The sequence below is a fragment of the Mesocricetus auratus genome, unplaced genomic scaffold (assembly GCF_017639785.1).
Source record: "Mesocricetus auratus isolate SY011 unplaced genomic scaffold, BCM_Maur_2.0 Super-Scaffold_4256, whole genome shotgun sequence".
NCBI classification, from domain to species: Eukaryota; Metazoa; Chordata; class Mammalia; order Rodentia; family Cricetidae; genus Mesocricetus; species Mesocricetus auratus.
Window position 1 is genome coordinate 116,755,338 of NW_024429182.1, and position 22,636 is coordinate 116,777,973.

General features: G+C 51.9%; 1 protein-coding gene across 1 annotated transcript in view; it reads right to left on the minus strand.

Annotated features, from left to right (window-relative positions):
- Sema4b (semaphorin 4B) overlaps window positions 1-22,636 on the minus strand; it is a 37,961-nt gene that overhangs the window by 4,141 nt on the left and 11,184 nt on the right. Inside the window, exons 2-11 of the mRNA XM_013118964.3 lie at window positions 19,722-19,994; window positions 6,912-7,075; window positions 6,387-6,449; window positions 4,236-4,334; window positions 3,550-3,661; window positions 3,158-3,271; window positions 2,906-3,057; window positions 1,373-1,554; window positions 1,122-1,272; window positions 38-248 (exon numbers count right to left, since the gene is read on the minus strand). Of these exons, the coding sequence (XP_012974418.1) occupies window positions 38-248; window positions 1,122-1,272; window positions 1,373-1,554; window positions 2,906-3,057; window positions 3,158-3,271; window positions 3,550-3,661; window positions 4,236-4,334; window positions 6,387-6,449; window positions 6,912-7,075; window positions 19,722-19,851 (1,378 nt within the window). The 5' untranslated portion in view covers window positions 19,852-19,994. The remainder of the gene's footprint in view (window positions 1-37; window positions 249-1,121; window positions 1,273-1,372; window positions 1,555-2,905; window positions 3,058-3,157; window positions 3,272-3,549; window positions 3,662-4,235; window positions 4,335-6,386; window positions 6,450-6,911; window positions 7,076-19,721; window positions 19,995-22,636) is intronic.

A 22,636-nucleotide genomic window follows, 5' to 3' on the forward strand; every position in this document is an offset into this window, starting at 1 on the left:
CTCCTTAGCGCAATCCTGCTGGGCTGCAAGCACTCACCAGTGCCCAGAAAGAGGACATCGTAAGTGCCGTGCAGGCCAGGCACTCGGTGCACAGCCACACGCTGGTAGCGGGCTTGTGGCTGCAGCAGCAGCAAGCGGCTGCGGACCTGCCCATCCATCAAGAAATGGTCCTTGAGGAAGTTTAGCACTCTGTCCGGAAGCTGCAGGGAGGAGTTGATCTTCCGTTCCCGGGCACTGTTGGTGATGCACTGAAGGAAAAAGCAGGAGCAACAGGATCAGAGAGGAGGCGTGCCTCCACAGGGGACAGGGGCGGCCCCTCCCCGCCCTCCCCGCTGAGTCCCAGAAATCATGCACATCTGCCTTTCTGTACGGTGCAGGTCCAAAGACAAAGCTGACATGTGAGAAAACCAAGGGGCCTGGTTTCCTGCTGGCCCCTGCCTACTGCTCCTTGCCCAATTTGCACACAGGCCTCAAAAAGTGTGACTGCACTCCTGTCTTCTCGCATCTTACCCGGGGCCCACTGGCTGATTCCTAAACCACCTGGGTCCCATTCTCCCTGCCCAAGGGTTTTCCTCTGGCCCAGTGACCTGCAGTACACTACAATAGTCCCTTCAATGTAAGTCTGAGGAGACGCACTCCACAACTTTGCGTGGTGTCGGAAAGGCCCAGACTCAGCAGCTCAGAGTGGCTGAGGCTGACTGACTGGCCTTCCGCCTACACCTGTCCAGTCACTCACACGGCTCTCATAGCCTGGTGTCACCTCCCGACCAAACTGTCGGCACTCATGGCCTGGTGTCACCTCCCGACCAAACTGTCGGCACTCATGGCCTGGTGTCACCTCCCGACCAAACTGTCGGCACTCATATCCTGGTGTCAAGTTTTCCTTGTGGCCCACTAGGTTACAAGCAAATAAGGACGACTGCCTAGGGTCTGGTGATCCAGTCATTTGATAATTAAATAAAGAGAAGTTGGCAGAGTCTAGGGCGGACAGAGTAAAGGGACAGTAATAGTACTGTACAGTATCATGCAAAGCGGGGTAAGGTGGCATCCCCCTTGTAATCCTAGTACTTGGTAGGTGGAGGCAGAAGATCAGGAGCTCAAGGTCAACTATTGATACCCACCGCTCCAGGCCGGGGTGTGGGCACTGGGTGTGTCTCCGTATACCACTGCTGTGTCTCTCTGTTCACTTTCTTGTACAGGCCATCAAAGGCCTTCTGCACATCATTCATGGTGAAGATGCAGACGGCAGAGCCCTCTGTGGTCCCTCTGTGCCTGCCAAGGAAACAGCCAAAGTAATTCCGAGCTGGGGTCAGTGGGGGGTTAGCCATTCTTTACCCTCCTGTCCCCAGCTAAATCCTAGCGTCTCTCTCACCACTGGGAGGTGAAGACCCCATAGAAAAGGGTCTTGTGCCAATCCTGGGGGCTGGGGCTCAGGGTGAAGACATCTTGTAGAACGTTGAAGGGAAAGCCATCATCGGGCCGGGAGCACAGGAGCTGAGCCTTGAGGAAGGAGGTCCAGCGCTGCTGCAGCACCCGCTCTCCACCCTCATCGCCCTGGAGGGGAAGAGGGGCCGCTGCTTAGTCTCAAGCCAAGGGTCACAGGTGGAGGCACCGTGTTGCCTTGCCAGTCTTCCTCAGCAGTAGCTGAGACAGAAACAGGAATGAAGAATGAAAAAGGGCCAGGACAGATATGCAACTAAAACTGAGAAAATTCAGGAAGCAGTGGGTGTTTCCCGGCACCAAAGTGCATTTCCTACTGCGAAAGACGCACAAACGAGGACCAAGGGAAGGGACAGAAGATAGTGGTACAGTGTCATCCAGCCTGCCGGGATCACTGCCTTGCCAGTAACCCTGACACTTCAGGCTACTCAGGAGGGGCGTTGAGTCTAGACATTTGCAGCCAATAAACACATAAATGAATACATACCATAGGGAAAGGAATCTGTGATTGATTACTGAGCAAACACGTGCTTCTTTCTTGTGGATGGTCAGTTATCACACTTAGGAACCCTGAGAGCTTTACATGGCAGAATTTAACCCAGGCGAGGGCAGTTCTGATGGCGGGGGTGTCATCACTGCCATTTAACAGATGAGGAATAGATCCAGGAATCTGGATTTTCAATTTTCAAGAGAAAGACAAAGACTTCTTTTCCAAAGGGATGTAGGTCAGTTGGAAGAGTGCCTGCCTAGAATTTATAACTCCGGGCTTGAGCCCAGCACCATGTAAACCAGGTGTGATACACAAGCAAGAAGATCAGAAGTTCAAGGTCATCCTGGGTTACACAATTAGTCTGAGGCCATCCTGAGATACATGAGACCTTATCTAAAGAGCTATTACTATTAAGAAAGGTTTTAGCCAGGGGGTGGTGGTGCACTCCTTTAATCCCAGCACTCGGGAGGCAGAGGCAGGGGGATCTCTGTGAGTTCAAGGCCAGCCTGGTCTAAAGAGCAAGTTCCAGAACAGCTAGGGCTACACAGAGAAACCCTGTCTCAAAAAAAAACAAAACAAAACAAAAAAAAAGAGCAAGTTTTAAAGATAGAACCCTGTTATGTGGTTCAGGATGGTTAACCTTTCAATCCTCCCTCCCCCCAGCTCTCCAAGTGTCAGGATTTTGGGTGTGCACTGTCACACCTACCTTCAATATGAGATTTTCTCAATTAAAAGAAGGGAGGCCGGCCAGGCATGGTGGTACTCTCCTTTAATCCCAGCAACTTGGCAGACAGAGAGGTGGATTTAGGTAAGTTTGAGGCCAGCCTGTTCTACACAGTGAGACCTTGCCTCAAAAAAAATGAAGAGGAGGAGGAGGAGGAAGAGAGACAGGCAGCTGGTTGAGCTGTTGCTCCCCAGAGATCACAGTGCGGGTTGCCCTTAGGGTGGATGAGCCCCCTCCCCACCCCCACTCACCTTGCAAACCCTGGCAACTCGGGACACAATGGTATTCTCAAAGAACTCAAACTCCTGGCCAGTCTCACTGAAGAAGAAGTAGATCTTATCATCATCACCCTTTGGGCTGCCCCGGCTTTCAGGAATGTAGGCTGAGGCCACAAAGGCAGGGTCTGCAGAGGCCAGTGGAGGGTACACAGTCAGTCCAGGAACCTCTGGGAATATGTCCCCTCCCAAGGGCTGACTGCTCAGGGGGCCCAGGCAGAACTCTACCTTGTAGCCAGTTGAGGGAGCTCTCAGTCTTGGTGGGGCGGGAACTCTGGCTCCGGGAAATGGCTGGGTCGTTTCCCTGGAAGCTGCTGACTGTTCCAGTGTACAGTTCACCATCTGCCAACAGAGTGTTCCCATGGGAATGGCTCCCTTGGCCCAGGCCCTGTGCCCTGCTTGGGGCCCACAGTGACCACAGCCCCATCCATCCTGCGTAGGCGGAAGCAGGAACTTGGAAGAGTTAAAAGGGAAGGGCAGCCCCTGGGAACTAGCACAGCGTGGAGACAGCAGTTCAGCCCTGGGACACACACTGCCCAGAACCCAGATTCAGCCCTCCTGCCCTGTGCAGCTTACGACTCCATGAAGCCCCAAAGCACCCAGCCTGTCCCACCACTTACCGACCACCAGGGCCGTGGACTTAAAGTTGGGGTCAAAGGGACAACGGCCCTTGCCATCCTCCAGGAGGACATTGCCCGCCTCATCTCGTGCTAAAGTGAAGCTTGCTGTGCTCTGTGGGGGAACAGATCAGTGGCTCAGGGCCCAGTCAGGGAACAAGGAAGTTCATAGCAGGGAAGGGTACAGGTGCCAAAGTGTGTGTCTTCTGTGGAAAGGCATGTGTGCAGTGGGCACTAATCCCCAGTGAGCAGGGAAGAGGTGAGGCTTAGGACAGTAGGCCTGGAGCCAGGGAGAGCAGCACGATGCAAACCCAGGAATTTCTGACTCCAAGACCTGTGTTCCAAATCACATCCGTAATGCCACCCTCTGCTAGAGTACGTTAGGGTGGGAGGAATACAGGGTGGGCACATGCTAAGGGGAACACAAGGTGACTCGAGAGCACCAGCACAGCAAGGGGAGGAGCCTGCAGGGCAGAGGAGTGCGGAAAGTCTGGACAAAGTGGTTACACGCACCCCTCCCTGTCCCGGCAGGGAGACCCAGCAGGAGGCTGGGCAGCCAGGGTGATGGGTTCAGGGGTCTCACTGCTACCTAGAAGCCTGCCCTGAGGGTCCTCTTTTCCCCAGGAATTGGGGCTAGATTAGAGCTCCCCTGACAGGAAGAAAGCCCCCGAGGAGCGGAGCAAACTTACAATGTAGGCACAGAGCGGGCTGAAGGCTGCTGTGCCACAGGTAAGCAGGTGGCTGCTGTTGAGTGGCAGAAGGATCTTGATGTAGTTTTGACAGTCTCGCTGTGGGAAAGGAGACAATGTCAGGTCCACATATGCCACCAGGGGGCACTGCAGAGGCCACCTCCCCAGACCCAAGGCCAGGCATGGGGGCAGGGCCTTTGCTGGGGACCTAAGAGGTAACAGAAAGGGAACAATAGGGAAGCCAGGAGCTGTGGGCTGGCAGAGCTTAGGCAGGGTCTGCACTGCAGATCCTGGGGTTCAGCTAGTTTCAGACTGGCAAATGCTCCTTCTGTCTGGTGAAGGGCACCCGAGAGGGGAGGATTCCACCCTTGGAGTGTCTTCTCCAGCCCAGTGAGGAAACAGGAGACAAAGCAGGAGGACCTGCTCAACCCTGAACTCTTGGCACAAACACCACCTCTACAAGATAGATGTCTAACAGGAACTTCCAAACTGGTGCCGCCGACTCCCAATGGGGGAGTGAATTAGTTCCATCTTTCCAGTGGGAGGCCCTGGCCTTGGTGTCTCTCAAACTCCACACCTCCCTGAATTATAAACATTCAATAACCAAAACCCCAGAATCTGACCATTTCTTACCCCATTTATGGACAGTACACTGAACCTTTTCCTGCACACAGTGGGACCTATTTATTTCTTTTATTCATGAGAGTCTGACCATGTAGCCCAGGCTGGCCTGGAATTAATAATCTTCTGCCTTGCAATCACTAGAATTACAAGCAGATATAAGCACACCCAGCTCAAAGCAATCCTTTTAAAACATAGGCAAGACAGGCTACTCAGGAGGCTGAGACAGGAAGATCAAAGTTCAAGACCAGCTTGGGTTCCAAGGCCAGTCTAGGCCAGAGTGAGAACCTGCCTCAACAACAGATGGACAGGACTTGCCTAACATGTAGGAGACCCTGGGCTTGATCCCCAGCTCTGTAAAACAAAGCAAAAAACACAGGCAAGGCCTTGTCACTTCTCTGCTTAACCTTCCACTGGGGTCCAAAGAGATGCGCTCAGCAGAAACCACAAGTCCTGCTCACTATTTCATAGTCCAGTTCCTCACCTTCCTCTAAATGTCAAAGGATCAATTTACATTATGTAAGCTGGTCACCTCCTTCCTTCCTTCCTTTCTTTCTTTCTGGTTTTTTGAGACAGGGTCTCTCTGTAGCTATGGAGCCTGTCTTGGACCTTGTGTGTAGACCAGGCTGGCCTTGAATGCAGAGATCCGCCACCGCCCGGCTCTTTCTTCCTTTTTAAGACTTATTTCTATGCAGCCCATGCTCTTAACTGCTGAGCCACCTCTCCCGTGTTTTTCTTTTCTCGTAACCACCTCAGAAACGAACTGGTTTTCCATTGGTTTTTCTCTCATTTTTTTAGTGTTCTGAAATGGTATCATGGAATTCAGCCTTTCAATTTGCTAGGTAGTCAAGGATGACCTTGAACTTCCAATTCTCCTGCCCAAGTTCTAGGATTACAGGCATGCTTTTACGTTTTCATAATGTCTCTAGTAGCTAACACTACAGAACAAGTTCTGGAGAGGGGCTCATGGCCAGAATACTCATCTAGTGTGGGAGACACCGGGCTCCATCCCCACACTGCCAACAAGTACTGCTAACTGTTTGCAGAATGAAGCATGATTGAGTGGGGGCAGCCAGGACTTGACCTGAAGGCTGCCTTGGATGCCACTTGCTCCATTTGGGACCTGGGGCCTCTGGGAATGGTGACAAGTCCTGCAGAAGAATCCTGTACTGGGCTAGACCTCATCTAATGTCTTTGCTAAAACCAGACTAGAATTTTCCAGACTTGTCTCTCCACTGGAGACCCTTTACAGACATAATCACCACCCCCCCCCCCAGTTCCCATTAATGCTAAGGCTAATTTGGCATTGTTTATGTGTCAGGGGCCCTGGGCCCCCTGGGTTATCCAGGGACACAGGCATATGATCCCCATTTTAAGGTGGGAACAGTAAGGCTCGCCTAGATGAATCTAATGGGGTTGGGGTTGGGATTCAAGCCCAGCACTGGCTGTCTCCAGGCTATGCCCTTTCCATAACACTTGGCTGTATCTGCTCAGTGTTCTGCCCAGATCTCTCCCCGACTTCACTCTCACCTTCAGGTCCTTGCCCTTGAAACTGCACTGCTGTTTCCTGTCCACATCTGCACGCCACAGCAGCTGGGGAGGAAGGGGATAGGTGTGAGGGCGTGGAGTGTGTGCCCAACAATGCTCCTCCCCCTCCTGTGCAGAGCCATGCTCCTCCCCCTCCTGTGCAGAGCCATGCTCCTCCCCCTCCTGTGCAGTTCATGCTCCTCCCCCTCCTGTGCAGTTCATGCTCCTCCCCCTCCTGTGCAGAGCCATGCTCCTCCCCCTCCTGTGCAGTTCATGCTCCTCCCCCTCCTGTGCAGTTCATGCTCCTCCCCCTCCTGTGCAGTTCATGCTCCTCCCCCTCCTGTGCAGAGCCATGCTCCTCCCCCTCCTGTGCAGTTCATGCTCCTCCCCCTCCTGTGCAGAGCCATGCTCCTCCCCCCTCCTGTGCAGAGCCATGCTCCTCCCTTGTCCAAAGCATCCTCTGACCAGCAGGCTGAGCTTCCTGACCACCCCTCTCCACCCACCCGGCCACCCTCGGATGCCTCTCACCTCTTGGTACTCCCCGCCTGGTAAGAAGCTGAGGTTGCTGTTTAGTGCAAAGAGGGCCTCTCGGGCCCCCACGTACAGCGTTTTGCCATCCTGGCTCAGCAAAAGGGCCGTGTAGTTTGATATGTTCTCAGCTTCAAATTTTCGAATCAGCCTTTCTTCAGAGCCTGGGGAGAGGAAATCGGGCATGGCCTGAGAACGGCCTTTGCCATTTTTCTCAAGAAAGATGGAATTTAGTCAAAGGCAGGTCTGCAGGACCATCAGTTCAGTCCAAGGACAGGGGACTGGACAAAAATAATTATGATACTTCATTCAGTGGAATATTACACAGCTGGAAAAAACCAACATATTAGAAACTTAAGCTGTGTAAGAAACACATAATCAAGCTGGGCGTTGGTGGCGCATGCCTTTAATCCCAGTACTCAGGAGGCAGAGCCAGGCGGATCTCTGTGAGTTTGAGGCCAGCTTGGTCTACAAACATAGTCTAGGACAGTCTCCAAATCAATACAAAGAAACCCTGTCTCAAAAAACAAAAGCAAACACATAATCGAGCTAGGCGTGATACCATATGTCTGTAATTCCAGCACACAGGAAGATGACACAGAGGAATCAGAAGTGAGACTATTTTAAGACAGGAGGAGTCAAGCTATGAAGCAAAGTGAACTACAAAGTGTTTGTGAGTACAGAATATAAGTAAGAACAGGCAGTGGCTCAGTGGGTAAAGGGGCTTTCCACCAAGCCTGACCACCTGAGTTCAATCCCCAGGACCCACATGGTGGAAGGAGGATTCGAACTCCCGTAAGTTGTCCTCTGATGCCCTCATGAGTGCCATAGCAGTGTGCAACCACACACAAAAATAAATAACTGTAAGAAAGAGAAGAACATCCTCCTTTGACAGCATCGGACCCAAAGAAAAGGAAATGCAGGGGCAGCCCTCTCCTTCCCTGGCCCTGCAGGGATACAATTTAACCCTCCTGTCTCAAGCCAGAGCCCCCAGCACCCATGGAGACTTAACAATCACTAGACAGAGCATGAATGTCCTTAGCCTTGAGCTCAGAAACATGAAAGTGCCACAGACAGACAGTATGACTGGGGGGAGGGGGAGTGAGACTCTGCTGTCCCTCCCAGGAGCAAAGAGGGTCACAATACGCTGTACCCTCCGGGTGTGGCTCAGTACATGCTTGTCTAATGTGTAAGGGCCCGGGTTTGATCCCCAACAGCACACATACATGTATGTAGATAGAACAAAACTGAGGATTATATCAGACATTAAAAAGACGTTAAAGGGCATTGTTATTATGACTATGGGTGACACCCAGCCTAGACCACTGTGCAGTGTAACCTTAGCCCAAATGGAGTTTGCTTGCTTGAATTCTTGAGGCAGCTTTGCTACAGAGCCCAGACTAATCTCAAAATCGTGATCCTCCTGCCTCAGTCTCTTGTGTGGCAAAGGCAATCACATATCAAAGGTGAGAAGGTGCAGAGCATGGGGGAGGGGCAAGCACGATGGAAAGAAAGCCATTTTTTAGCAGCAAGCCACGATGCTAGCGATGGGAAAAATGGCGGTGTGAGCATTTCACGTCTATCCAAAGGAAACCTCGGTAGCATGGGAACTCCCAAGGACCCCAAGGCGGCCCTGTGAATCGGGCACAGAATGCAAAGGAAGAGACAGTGTTGGCTCTTTAAAAATTATTTATTTGTTTGTTTGTTTGTTTATTACACAATGCTCTTTTGTCTGCACACCAGAAGAGGGCATCAGATCTCATTATAGATGGCTGTGAGTCACCATGTGGTTACTGGGAACTGAACTCAGGACCTCTGGAAGAGACCTCTAGAGGAGCAGCCAGTGCTCTTAACCTCTGAGTTATTTCTCTAGCCTAATAGTGTTGGTTCTTACAGCAAAGCGTGTTGTGTGTGCGCCCGTGTAGGGGTAGATCAGAGGACAATTTCTGGGAATTCTCTTCCACCATGTGAGTCCTGGGGATTGAATTCAGATTGTCAGGCTTATCAACAACAGTGCCTTTAGCCACTGAGCCATCTGGCTAGTCCTCATGCACTGCATGCATACATACAAACAAACTAACACATAGTACCACTAAGAAAACTTTAGAACCTAGTCATTGTTGCAGAAGATGCAAATAATTAGGAGACACTAATTATCACTAAATAAAAATGAAGGTTATGAAACATGTCTGGTCAGATTATTTCACTTTGTGGGAAAAAATACAAATGAGAAAACAAATCTAGACAGAAAAATGAAGCACAAAATTCTGAAGAGATCACTAGAAGGACCACAGGCATTGTTCCCCTTAAACTTATCATTTGGGAGTTTTACAGTAAGCAACTTATACTTGCAGAATGTAAAAGATATAAACTTAAGAGGAGAAAAAGAAACAAGTCAACGCCCACTGACCCACTAGTGTGCTGTTTATGCTTTGAATAACTAATGGGTTCAGAGAGAAATTATTTAAAAAATTCTAAGCGGCTGAAGACAGGACACAGACAAGCAGAAAGCAGCCTCAGGCATGTCCTAGCTGACCGGCGGGTCGGGACCATGCAAACAAACAGCCTCACAGAGCCGGGAAGCCATGAGGCAGCATGCCAGCCAAGCAATGTGAAGATGATTTCATGTGTTTTTGTATGTCCAATGTCTTTACATACCCTCAGCCTGGTTCCAGAAAGAGGTAAGGAAACACAAAGACAAGAAAGTGGTGAAATAGGAGCATTAAGATCAGGGGCAGAGAGAAAACAACCTGAAGAAGAAACTAGAGAGGAAGGATCACATAAGCAGGTCATTTGACCTTCAAAGCTACTGGGGGTGGGTTGCACAGTTAGCACTAAGACTCCTGGTGGCCATGGAGAAAAGGGAAATGAAATAACTTGGTTCCCACTGTTCAAGAACAGGAAAGCACACCAGTTCTTTGATGGAAGCTCAGCCCTTTACCACATGGCATGAGATGCTGAGGAAGCTCTCAGATGGGGCTGAGACACGTGGGGTGGGTAACATCTCCAGTCAACAGGATGATGCTCAGGAGCCCATAGCTGCTCCCCAGAAAGAAGGCCTCTTGGGGACGAAAGGTGATGACAGAGAGGACGAGGAGTTTCAGGGAAATATGTGTGGCTCTGTAGCTGAAGTTCTGTCACCAGAGGCAGTCACAGCCCAAAGACGTCCTCTCTTTAAAATGCCAAGAGCCTCTTCTCCAACTCTTAACCTTCAACAGTTCTCCAACTTTTAACTCCTGTGGTGTCTGAGACTCCCAACCCTTAGTACTTCACACCAGGAGGTGAAGGGAAGCCCCAGCACCATTCCCAATCTCCCTAAACATCGCAAGAGACTCTGAACTGCTGGTCTGAAAGACAGCTTCTGGATCAGCTCCGGGTGACCCGGAGAACACCCTGAGAAGCACCGAGTAGGCCCTTCCCTATGACACCAGCTGTAGTTTCTCACGTGTGTCACAGGGAAATACAAAAGGGCCTCTCATAGGAGCCTCACGAGACTCAGCAAGATCAAGACACACAGCTCCTGTACCCCTTTATCTTCATGCACCCCTCAAGGTTCTCGGGAAGCACAAGCTGCCTCTGGCTTGCCAAGGCTTATCTGCCCGCACCGGAGGGCATTTCCACCTGGGTGGGGCCCACAGCTCTAAGCGGGAAGCCACCCTTGGATTCTGTCCAGATACAGAAATGCCAGGAGTCGGAGATAAGTACAAGTTCCAGGTGGCAGCCCAGCACTCCCTCAACTTTAGCCTGGGCGGATGGCGAGCTGCCAGGGTCCCTCAGACAAAGGCAAGCCAGGTTGGAGGGGAAGCCTGGGTGCCAGTGGTCCACGACTCAACAAAATGACCAAGGGATGGAAGGTGGAACAGACCTTTTAGTGAGCACAGTGCCTTCACAACAGGCTTTCTCATGCTGCGGACACCCGTCCATGCTTGCCCTCCTCCCTTCCAACTCGTGCCTCAAAGTCATGGTGTGCTGATGGACCCGGCTGCCAATGATGCGTCCACCTTGTGGGCAGACTTCACTAGGTCTTCCCCACTAGTTATCTCACAGGACAGATAGAGAGAATATACTGTCAAAGACCAGGTTCGAGTCCAGCCTCTACCACTCATAAGGACAAGCCACTTAACCTTTCAGAGCCCCACTTTCCTTATCTGTGAAATGGGAATAATAGCCCTCTGCCTCACAGAGTTGTTATGAGAAGAAACGAGATTACGTATGTAAATAATAATGTACATAATAACCCACACTTACAGAGAGCCTTACTCAAAACAACTTTGCACACGTTTTCCCTGTGCTGGCATGGTGCCTGGCACACGATCAACACTCGAGTGGCTCAAAAACAAAATCCAAAAGCCCTGCAGGAAAATCCAGCCCAGCAAGCCACAGAGGGCAGGACAGGGGGTGTGGCCTCCCTCTTGTACCAGTACCAGCTCATTCCATGTGAACCTGAGTGTGGTCCCCAAAGGTCTTGGTCAGATCAGCTCAGAAATAGGATGTGTTACAAGTCATAAGTGCTGTGACTGCCCAAACTCCCCCTGTCTGGTGCCACCTCCAGAGCGAGAGTGGCTGTGTGGAAGTCTTTGCGGAAGGCCCTGCCTGAGCCTGCCCAAGTCTGTGTGTCTGTGTGCCTATGTGCACGGAACCCTGGGGCTTGTCCAGGCTTGTGTGTGAGTTCCTGGTACTCTTATGTGCAGAGGTGACTGGAGAGATGTGTGTGTGTTGCTCTCTGGTGCCAAAGAGCATGTCCCACCTGGCTTCCTAGCTGTGAATATAGTTCACATATCCTCCCTGTCCCCTTCCTGGGCTTTATCCCCTAACTAGAGGCTCTGGTTGCTGTCCCAATCAGGACGGAACTTCTCCCATGATCCCTGGCCCACTTGAGCCAGTGGCTGTTCAAGAGCCTGTCCCCCCCACCAAGGGTGCTCCATCCTTCAAAAAGACAGGATGGGGCTACTCCAGAGCTGCCACCTTCAGGGCCCCACACCCCATCCTAACAGGAAGTAATGTGGGAACTACTCAGCCCCCAGCCTCACTGAGCTTCTCCCCTTCCCCCCGTGACTCAGCCGGAAGCTTGGAGCTTTCTGGGCTAAGACAGGAATAGGGCTTAGCCCCACCCTGGGCAGTGCTGACTCAAGAGTCCCACCCCGCTTTGCTCTGTGGCTCCTGAGCCACCACAGGGAGAGGCTGACCTGGCGCTAACTTCTTGCCCCCAACAGGCCCCAGCAGGATTTGGCCAGAAAATACCAGCTTCCCTGCCGAGTCAGAGCAAGGAAGGGGCCACCTTCTGCAGGGGTGTGAAAGGCCTCGTGGGTAGCTATGTCTCAAGGACGTCATGTCAAGTCACCAGAACCTTGAACCCACTTGCTACAGTCAGCAGTAAACTGGCCTGGATGGACTTCCTCCTTCAGCACCCAGTGCTGGGCAGGAAGCAGCCACCTTGTTCCCAGGCTACATAAGTGGGGGCCAAGGTCGACATCATTGGGCTAAGGCCAGGGTAGTCCGTAAGAGAGGGTCAGTCCCACTGTGGAAGACTATATATCAAAGTCTCCCCTGGGCTGAAGCGGTCAAGAATTCATTGTCAGCTAGCTAGGTATGGTGGTCAGTAACCCAGCACTTGGGAGGTAAAAGGATGAAGACTCAGAAGGTGGAGGTCTTTCTTGGTTCTAAAGCAAGTTTGCATCCAACCTGGACTACACAAGACTTTGTCTCAACCCACCCCCTCACCCCACAAAAAGTAAAGCATTCATAGCATTTGGGAGACTGAGGAAGAACTTATTGGAAGTCCACAGAAAGTCCCCGACTCAAAACCACCACCACCACTACTACTACTACTACAAGACTGGAAAGAGCCCAAGCAAGCACTGTTTACTGTGGAAAGCCTCCCTCACTGTCCCTATATGAGGTGGCCAACCCGTTAAACCCCAAGGCCACAGGACCAGGGTCTCATCCACACAGGCTGTTCTGACACCTTCAGAGCCCAACCTCTGCTCACCTCCCTAAGGCCCACCCAGGACCATGGTCAGCTCCTGACTCCTGCTCAGTGGCTGACCACTCTAACTCCCTCTCCTGTGGCCTCTGCCCACCTTCTTCCTCACAGATGTCTCCAAGGTTTTCCCGAGAGAAACAAGAGCCTCCGAGATGAGTGACCTTGACTTGTAGCTCTCCCCTTTCAGCAGGCACTTTCCCAAAGACAGCTCTGGCCCACACCTTCATCTTTGCCTCCTACTCCGTCTTCCAGGGAACTGGCCTCCCCAGTCCAACACTTTGTGGGCGAGCCCTCTAAGGCCCAGGAGTGTCTCCCTGGTAGCCCTAGACCCCATCACACCAATTGTCCTTCAGGTGCTGGGACCCAAAGGCTCTCAAGGATCATCTCACATCTTCCCCACATACCGTGACCCGGGTTGATTCAGTCCCACAATCCCTCCAGGGGCCGTGGGTAGGACTGATCTCCCTTTAGGATGTGTGGTACAGGTAGGATATGACCCTGTGCTGTCCTGCTCTGGTGTGAGCTGCTCTTTGGCCTCTCAAGGATTTTCTCTTGTGTGGCTCCTGCTCTTCTCGCTGTGAAGGGTCACGTGTCCACACCTACCACTTCAATGATACAGGCTCTGGTGAGCCACACAGCACAGTGACTTACTCAAGGATACCGCATGGGGCCCCTCACGCCTCTCACTCCTTGTCTTGAGGTCTGGTGTCTTCCTACCTCCAGGTCTACATGTGTCACTCCTCCTTTCCTCAGCCGCACACATACAATCTACCATCAAATTCTGATGACTTCCCTCCGTATTTTCCCACTCTGCCCCGCCTCCCTATTCCACGACCACAGTCCTGAACCAGGCCACTACTTACTCCCTCCCCGGCTTCTGTAGCCTCCGAGGGGTCCCATGCTACGGCTGGAGGGCTCCCCAAGAACCGTCACCACCACCTCACAAAGCCAACAGTGGTGAAGCATCACCCAGGCGCAGGCTCCCCACGCGGTTCATGAGGGACAGAGTGCTGCTCCAGGTGCTTTGGTCACAGCCAGAGCCATCTTCGCCGTGAGTTCTCCCCTGACTAAACTGTACCGTCAGCTCATCCACGGTCCCTCCTCAGTCTCCAGTTAGACAAGGGCTTGCCACACTCTCCACACAAGCTCCTGAGACACTGTTTTATGATGAGGTTACCGGGTTTGTCTTTCCACCAAACAGAAGAGCACTTCGAGGGTCAAGACCAAATCTTTTTTATGTTTTTCTTCCATTTTTCGAGACAAGGTTTCTCCATATTGTTTTGAAGGCTGTCCTGGAACTCGCTCTGTAGACCAGCAAGACCAAATCTTATTCATACTGCTATCCCATATACCTATCACCTGGCCAAATGGCTTCCAAACTCTGAATGTTTCTTGACTGAACGAAAGTCAGAGTCTCGCATTTTGAAGTGCTTTAGTCCAGAGAAAAGCCCTACACTGAAAGGGGGTTACATGACCAGGGGGTGGTGGCGCACGCCTTTAATCCCAACACTCGGGAGGCAGAGGCAGGCGGATCTCTGTGAGTCCAAGGTCAGCCTGGTCTATAGAGTGAGAGGCAGGACAGGCTCTACAGCTACACAGAGAAACCCTGTCTCTAAACAAAAAACAAACAAGGGACAGCATGGAGGCCCTGAAGGCCCCTGCTCCACACTGTATCTGACCCCTTCTTCAGCACCCCAAAGGCCACAAAGAGACTTGTGGCAGCTAAAAATGCGGCAGGAAATAGGAAATGGGCCACAGAGACGTATGTGGGGGGTGGGTAGGAAGTCCTGAAAGTTCCGGTGCATCCTGACTTCACCACCGAACACTTGTGCAACTGCAGACAAGTCATCCGCCTCCTCCGTGGAGGGCCTGAAGAAGGGTTGGATGACTAACAGAATGCAGCGCAACACTCCCCTTCCTGCCTCCAGGCCTCCCCTCCCTTCCTCACCTGTTCACACACTTTCTGTGTGTAACATCTGGCACCCTGGTGCCAGGCAAGGGAGACAGAATTGGTCTGTGTGTGACCATCTGGAAGCAGGAGGCCTCGAAAGAAGGGACCCTGCCTTGCCAGATTCCCCTTCAGTTGCATATCTGGATTTTTACATAAAATTTCCTAAGTTTTAAATATCAGCCACCAATTAAACATTTCTTTTTTTTTTTTTTTTTTTTTTTTTTTTTTGGTTTTTCAAGACAGGGTTTCTCTGTGGCTTTGGAGGCTGTCCCAGAACTCGCTTGGTAGTCCAGGCTGGTCTCGAACTCACAGAGATCCGTCTGCCTCTGCCTCCTGAGTGTTGGGATTAAAGGCGTGCGCCACCAATGCCCGGCCAATTAAACATTTCTAAGTCACTTGAAAGTCAAACAAAATATATCCCCAGACTGGCTTTGGCCACCACCCCTAGTGGTGCAAACCTCTGAATTATGTGCCCGTTTTCCAGGCCGAGACCACCGATATCCAATTTGACGGCTCCCTTGCTCTGTTAAGGAGTGACCTCAACAGACTTCTTTACCAGATGGGGTCGCACAGCTGATCAATTACCACAGGGCTGAGCTGGACCACTCTGCTGCTTTTGTGTAACTGGCGGGTGAAGCGAGAGGCGGCTGTTCTCTAGGAATGAACGAGGTTCCTGAGTCAGTGAAGAGACTGACCGGGAAGTCTCTTATGTTGGTGAGGAAGGACCCTGACAGGGTTAGGTGGCTCCACCGGGACTGAGCGTTCTTTTCTACCCTGGGTACAACACTACAGCTCCACAGGCGAGAAGACTGTGCAAACCTAATCGAGTTCCCAGAGTGGGACCTCCCCTCAACCCTGGGGTCCCGGCTTGCTCTCCTGCCCGGGCAGGGCAGAGCACACCACTCAGCTCCCACGGCAGCGCTCAGCATGCACCCGCTGGAGTGAGGCTGGGAGGTGGTTTGAGCAGAGCAGCAGGCAGCAAAAGCTGCTACCTTCCACAGGGCAGGCTGCGCGTGTGAGGACCCGTGCCAAGCACTTTACACACATTATTCCAATAATCCTCTATTCTTCCCGTCGTGTGGATATGGACACAAAAGAAGGCCATAGCTTGCCCTAGGATGTGTCCTTGATGAGGGTAATAGGCCAGTTTTCCCAGTCCGGCTCTCGGCACCTAGCCTTAGGGTTCTTAACTATCTACTTGCCTCTGAAGAAACAAACAGACCAGCCTATGGGGCAGAGCTACAAAGTCTCTCGCTGGGCTGAGCACATCAAGGAGGGGGCAATAAGCAGACAAAGGGAACCACAGCATCGGCCAGAGCAGGGACCACTCAGGCAGCCCTGACTCTGAATGCCTGCTCCAGGTCGGAGGACGGGCAACTGATTTGTGCCAAGGGCCTTGTTCTCTGCATTCAATGGGGTTTTGTTGACTGCATTCTGCAGGCCTACAGATTTAATTCCAATCTGGTTCTTACACTGTTTCCAGAGCTTTTTAGCAGGATGCTTCTGGGGCTGGGGAACATTAATAGCTCTTTTAATTGCCCAAGTAAAGGGGCTCCATCTGACGTTGGTAGGCTGTGGGAGTGGTTTTGTTTTGTTTCTTCCAACAGGCCAGACTGCAAGGCCTAACTCCTGCTCCTGCCCCACATTATGGGTCCTGGAGTTTTCAGGGTACAAGAACCCAAAGTTGATGCTCTTCTCTGAAACATGGCTCTCACAGACTTCCAGCTGGTTTCAGGGATCCACACAAATGCTCCCCCACTCCCACTCAATATGTCCCAGTGAGGTCACAAGACCCCCCTCCAACCTGAGGACTCCCAAGAACAGGAATGAGAATTCTCTATGAGGCCCTAGATGCAGAATAAACTGGACTTCCCACTTTGAGTGACCTTTTGATCACTGACAGAGCCCATTATCCCCAAGCATCAGGGGAGGGGTTGGGGAGGAGACTTGGGTGTGAATTTAGTTCAGGTGGTGGGAAAAGGGGTGTGGTCTCAGTTCTATATAATCCCTGAGAGGCCTGTGTCAGAGATTTAAGGGCCCTGGGCCAGGCACCCCATGGTCAGCATGGGCCTGCCAGGAATGGGCATACAGCCAGGAACATCTAACGAGCCCCCAGGGATGAGACAGGAAACTGTCTCAGGCCAGACTCAAAGGGTGAGCCTGTTCAGTCACCAGGGCATTCCCCATTTGGGACTCCAGCCACAGGACCTGCCTGGACATGGGAGGAAAGGTGGAAGCAGGTATTAAGGGCACTGTGCAGCCCGGGAAGGTAGGGCACTGCTGAAACACTGCAAACTGCGGTGAGGATTAGGAAAGTGCCCCCACTCCCCTGGCAGAATCGGCCCCCAAAGCACAGTGGAGTTATGTGCTTGGCCTGCAGGCCCTTTCAAACCCTCAGCTGGATCTTTGTGCAGTGCACAAGACGCCCCTTGCACAAGACACCTGTGGCAGCCCTAAATGGTTGTAAAGTTGTGAGAGCTGGCCAGGTCCGGGAACTGTGCAGTAACCAAGCACTAACGTTTTCCCGGGAAGCAGGGTCCCTCTACTCCTCTTTCAAGTCTTCCCATCACTCCCCGAAACTTAAGACTTGCTTGCTATGTTTGGTGTGGTCCTAAGAGCTAGTCCTGCCTTCCCAGGAGCTAAGTGGAGCCCATAGGTGCATCTGTCCCTACCTTGGTTTTTCGAAACAGGGTTTCTCTGTATTGTTTTGGAGGCTGTCCTGGAATTCCCTCTGTAGACCAGGCTGGCCTCGAACTCACAGAGATACGCCTGCCTCTGCCTCCCGAGTGCTGGGATTAAAGGAATGCGCCACCAACGCCTGGCCTGAGTAGCTGTGTTTTCTGATAGTCTTAGGTGACCCCTGTAAAAGGATCTTTCAACCCCCAAAGGGGTCGAGACCCATATGTTGAGAACCATTGCCCTAGACCCTTAGACCCTCTCAGCTTTAGGGGAAAATGCAGGACCTATATTCACATTATGATTCATAACAGCAGCAAAATTACAGTTATAAAGTAGCAACGAAAATAATTGGGGGTCACCACAACATGAGGAGCTGTATTAAAGGGTGGCAGCATTAGGACGGTTGAGGACCACTGCTCTAGGGAGACACAGAAGTAGCAACAGGTTTGGTTCCGATGTAACTTGCTTAATGCAAGACGGTTCCGTACTAGCTCAGAAGGAACAAAGGGGGTGATAAGGGTATTGCAAGACGGCTCATCAGAAAAAGACATTCACCACCAAGCCTGAGATCCACATGGCTGGAGAACTTTGCCAGTAGCCCTCTGACCTCACTGACCTCCCCGTGTTGCCGGTGCCCACACACCCACGCACAAGCTAAATAAAAAGTTAAACGCAGCAGAGCAACAATCCCTGGTTCAGATTTCAGTCCTTACTCCCTCCCAAGGGGCTGCAGTCAAACTAACACTCGGGAACCATCTCCACCCTGTGGAGAGCCACCCAGTTCCAGGCAGGAGTGGCCCAAGTTTAACATAACAAGAATGACAGCAAACACCTGCTGAGAGGTTTCTACCAAGCCCTATCCTAAGGACTCCGCAGTGTGCAATGGGCTGAGCCTTGAGCCAGGTGCTAACATCCCTATTTTACAGATGAGGAAATCAAGGCACAGAGAAGTTGTTTACTCACGGTCACATGGGAACTAAATGGCTGAGGCAGAATTTGAACTTGGACCACTAGAAATGTTTCTGGTAAGAGATTCAGATCCTGTTAGGGGCCTTGGTTGAAGAGCTGGTTCTATCCTTTTGCAAATCAGATGCTTTCAGGGGCGGGGATGCTATAAGGAGAATGAGGTCTGGTAGAGTTTTAGTCTGTAACCGCTAATTTATGCACATTCTGTTCTAACTCACACGTGACAGCTTGCAAGTTAGAGGGGTTTGGCCAAACAGTGTCTGTTGGCACCTATGTGCCTGATGCCCACCTACTGCACCAAATTCCAAAAACTTCCCAAGATTGCTTTGCAAAGTATCTACCCCTGAGCAACCTTTGCAGAGGAGGAAACTGGAGTGCAGGGACAGGAGGCATTTGATGGGTTGAAGACCCAAGACCACCTCCTGGTACACACCTTTAATCGTGGCACCCAGGAAGCAAAGGCAGCCTGATCTACAAAGGTAGTTCCAGGACAGCCACGGCTATGCAGAGAAACCCTGTCAGTCTCGAAAAACAAAACAAAAAAAGACCAAGTCCCTAGAATTCCAAAACTTGGACAATCAGACGAAGAGGAGTAAAGAGAGTGGAGGGTTGGAAACACAGGCAGCCAGAGGCAGATGTAAAGCAAAGTCTCAGGAAAGGAATCCGGCCAAGATGGTACCCTCAGGCCCCTCTAGTTAGGATCCTGCAGGGTCTTCGGAATGTCAGTTTCCAAGTCCCGGTGGTGGGGTGGGGGTGGTGAGGGGGGAGTCAGTCAGAGGCGGCAGGGAGGAAAGACCTGGCGCCCACCCGCCGCGCTCCTGGCTCTGCAGTGGCTGTCTGAGAATACCAGAAGCCCGGAGTTTATAGTGCAGTCAGCAGCAGTCCCCTAAGCCCCTTGCCGAGGTTGGCTCTGGTCATCATCAAAGACAAGGAGATGAATAGGCAGGACGGCCAGCACCTGAGCACCCCCAACAGTACCGAGTGTGCCTCCTCTTGGAGACAAGCAGCTGCAACAGAGCGAGTGAGTGGCCTTCTCTAGATCCACTTTTTTAAAAAAAAAGGAAGAAAGGGGCTCTCGGCTCTCTAGCTTCCCTTCCCTTTCGCTTTGACCACAGCATTCTGAAAGGGGAAGGGGACCTATTGGACCTCACCCACTCCTTTTTCGTGGCCTCCCGCACCAACCGCCTCGCGGCCCGCGCTCCCTTCCCTCTGCTGCTTACTCTGTACTTACCCAGCGGCACACTGATCCGGGGGCCGAGCGCCCGCGTCGTCGTCGGTCGCAGCAGCAGCAGCAGCAACAGCGGTAGCAGCAGCGGCAGCAGCGCGCGCAGCAGGGCGGCGATGCAGCTCGCCCGGCCCATCCCGGCGCGTGGAGCTCAGACCGCGGCAGCCAGCGGCGTCCTTCGGCTGGGGCTCAGGTTGCTTAACTGGAGTCGCAGGCTGCGGCCCCGCCCCCACGCGCGGCTCGGCCCCCGGGTCCTTCCCCCGGCCTCCACCTCCGGACCTAGGGGGCAGCAGGGAAGACGGTCACGTAGGCGGCCGCACCGCAGGCTCCTCGGCCCAGAGCGCGGCCGAGTGGGAGTCCCGAGCTCCGCCGCAGGGAGGAGGCGCGGAGCAGGAAGTCGCGGGTAGGCGGGCCTCCAGGCTGCTTCTCACCCAGCTCTTCCCCCTTCCTCCTTCCCGGGCGCTGGAGTACGAGGGGCGCTGGATGGGATCACCCTCTAGGGGCACACGGGGAGGAGCGGATTCTGGGGACCTGAATCCGAGATTGAGGGGCACTCAAGGCTGCACGGAGCCACACGGACCCGCCCTCCTTCCGGCTCCCGGGGTCCCTGCCCCACTCGCCGCCTACCCATCCCCCACCCCACCTCCGCACCCCGCACCCCCCACCCCCGCTCCAGGAGCTGTGCATACACTGGGACTGGTGGCTTTCCAGTCCTACTTCCGCGGGAGGTTTATGCATGGTCTAGAATCTAGATACTCAGCTGGGTTGTCCATGCTTAGAATTCTGTCCACGCGAAGCCCAGGGCGGTGCAGAATTAGTTCAAGTGGGATAATAGGATTTCATGGACTGCACTGCCAAGGAGGCTAGACCTTCCCCACAACCAGCACGTGGCTGAGCATAGGAAAGGAGTCCCTAAGGATGGAGTTAGAAGCCAGATGTATTCTGACCTGAGGCAATTTGGTGGATCTTAAATTGAGAGGGAGAAGGGATCCTTAGAGGTGGGAGATGGGAAGGAAGATCAGCAAAGAGACAGCAAGGTTTTGGGAACCCGGTTCAGCTTTCCCTGGGTACATGAACAGAATTAAAAACTTGAGAATCTGTGTTCATTGTTCTTGTGGCAATGAGACCATGTCACCCAGAATTTCCCGCAATGGTGGAGCAGCTACTCTGCACCCACTCAGTATCAGCAGTCTCAAAGCAACATAGTTGTCCTCCTGTCCCCACCCCAGGGTTCCCCACATCCCCTCCCACAGTGGACAGATGGCAGTCAGGCAAACACGTGCTTGGTGGTTCCAGGTCTCCTTTCTTAAAAAGACTTCCTTATGTCCCAGTTTCTCTACCCTCACCACTCTGACATCCCCTTCATAGTCTCGTGTCTTCTCTCATACCCAAACCCACTAGCAAACCCAAATCTGAAATGTGACTGCTTCCCTACCTCCTACCCTTGCAACCCTGGCTACACTAAGGGTCCTCTCAGTTTCTTCCCTTACTCCTACAATCTCTTCTCAACACAGTAGCCAAGTCCCTAAAAATGAAAGTCAGGGGTTCAGTGGGTAGACACTTGGGCCAAACTTAACAGCCTAAGTTTGATCCCAGAACCCATATGGTAGGAGAGAATGCACTCTGACCTGTGAGTGCCTGAGACACTAAATAGATACATGTAAAAACAATATCTTTTTTGTTTTTGTAGCCTTGGCTGTCCTGGAATTGGCTCTGTAAAACATGGAGATGCACTTGTCTCTGCCTCCCAGGTGCTAGGATTAAAGGTGTGGACTACAGACCTGGCTCAAAACTAATTTTTAAAGTCAGCTGGAAATAGTAGTGCATGCCTTTATTTCTCTAGCACTTGGCAGGTAGACATAGGAGGACCAGGAATTCGAAGGCAACTTCAGATAAAAAACAAGTTGGGGGCTGGAGAGATGGCTCAGAGGTTAAGAGCACTGGCTGCTCTCCAGAGGTCCTGAGTTCAATTCCCAGCAACCACACGGTGGCTCACAACCATCTGTAATGAGATCTGGTGCTCTCTTCTGGCCTGCAGACATACATGGAAACAGGATGTTGTATTCATAATAAATAAATCTTAAAAAAAAAAAACAAGTTGGAGGCCAACTAGCCTCTGTCTCCATAGATAGATAGATAGATAGATAGATAGATAGATAGATAGATAAAATGAAAGAAGTCAGGGCACAGCTTTCTCCTGCTGAAAACCTCTTGAACACCTGGAAAGGTGCCTATATACATGGTAGGTGGGCCTTCAATAAGTATTGGTTGAAGGAATGAAGTGAATGAACAGAATAAGAATCACAGAATACTACTAGCTCATATTAACTAACAACCCAGTACAATCTCTTGATACCAATTTCTACCTAGTGAACAGGGACCCAAACCTGAACTTATGCAATAAGCTTTGTCAACTGAACACAAGACTTCAAAATTATCACTCTTAAATCCGTTGGTTCTGCTGGTGTTGGTGGTGCATGCCTTTAATCCCAGCACTTGGGAGACATAGGCAGACAGATCTCTGTGAGTTCATGGCCAGCCTGGTCTACAAAGCGAGTTCCAAGACAGCCTCCAAAACAATACAGAGAACCCCTATCTCAAAAAACCAAAAAACAAAAATAAAAAATCTGTTGGTTCTGGCCCAGATTTTACCCCACAGGTCATTTTGGTTTTTGTTTTGTTTTTTTGTTTGCTTTGGGAGGGTTGTTTATTTGTTTGTTTGTTTTTCCGAGACAGGGTTTCTCTGTGGCTTTGGAGGCTGTCCTGGAACTAGTTCTTGTAGACCATGCTGGCCTCGAACCCACAGAGATCCGCCTGCCTCTGCCCCTTCATTGCTGGGGTTAAAGGCATGCACCACCGCCCGTCTTCCACAGGTCATTTTGAATATCAATTATAGTATCATACATTTGGTGCCTCCCTTT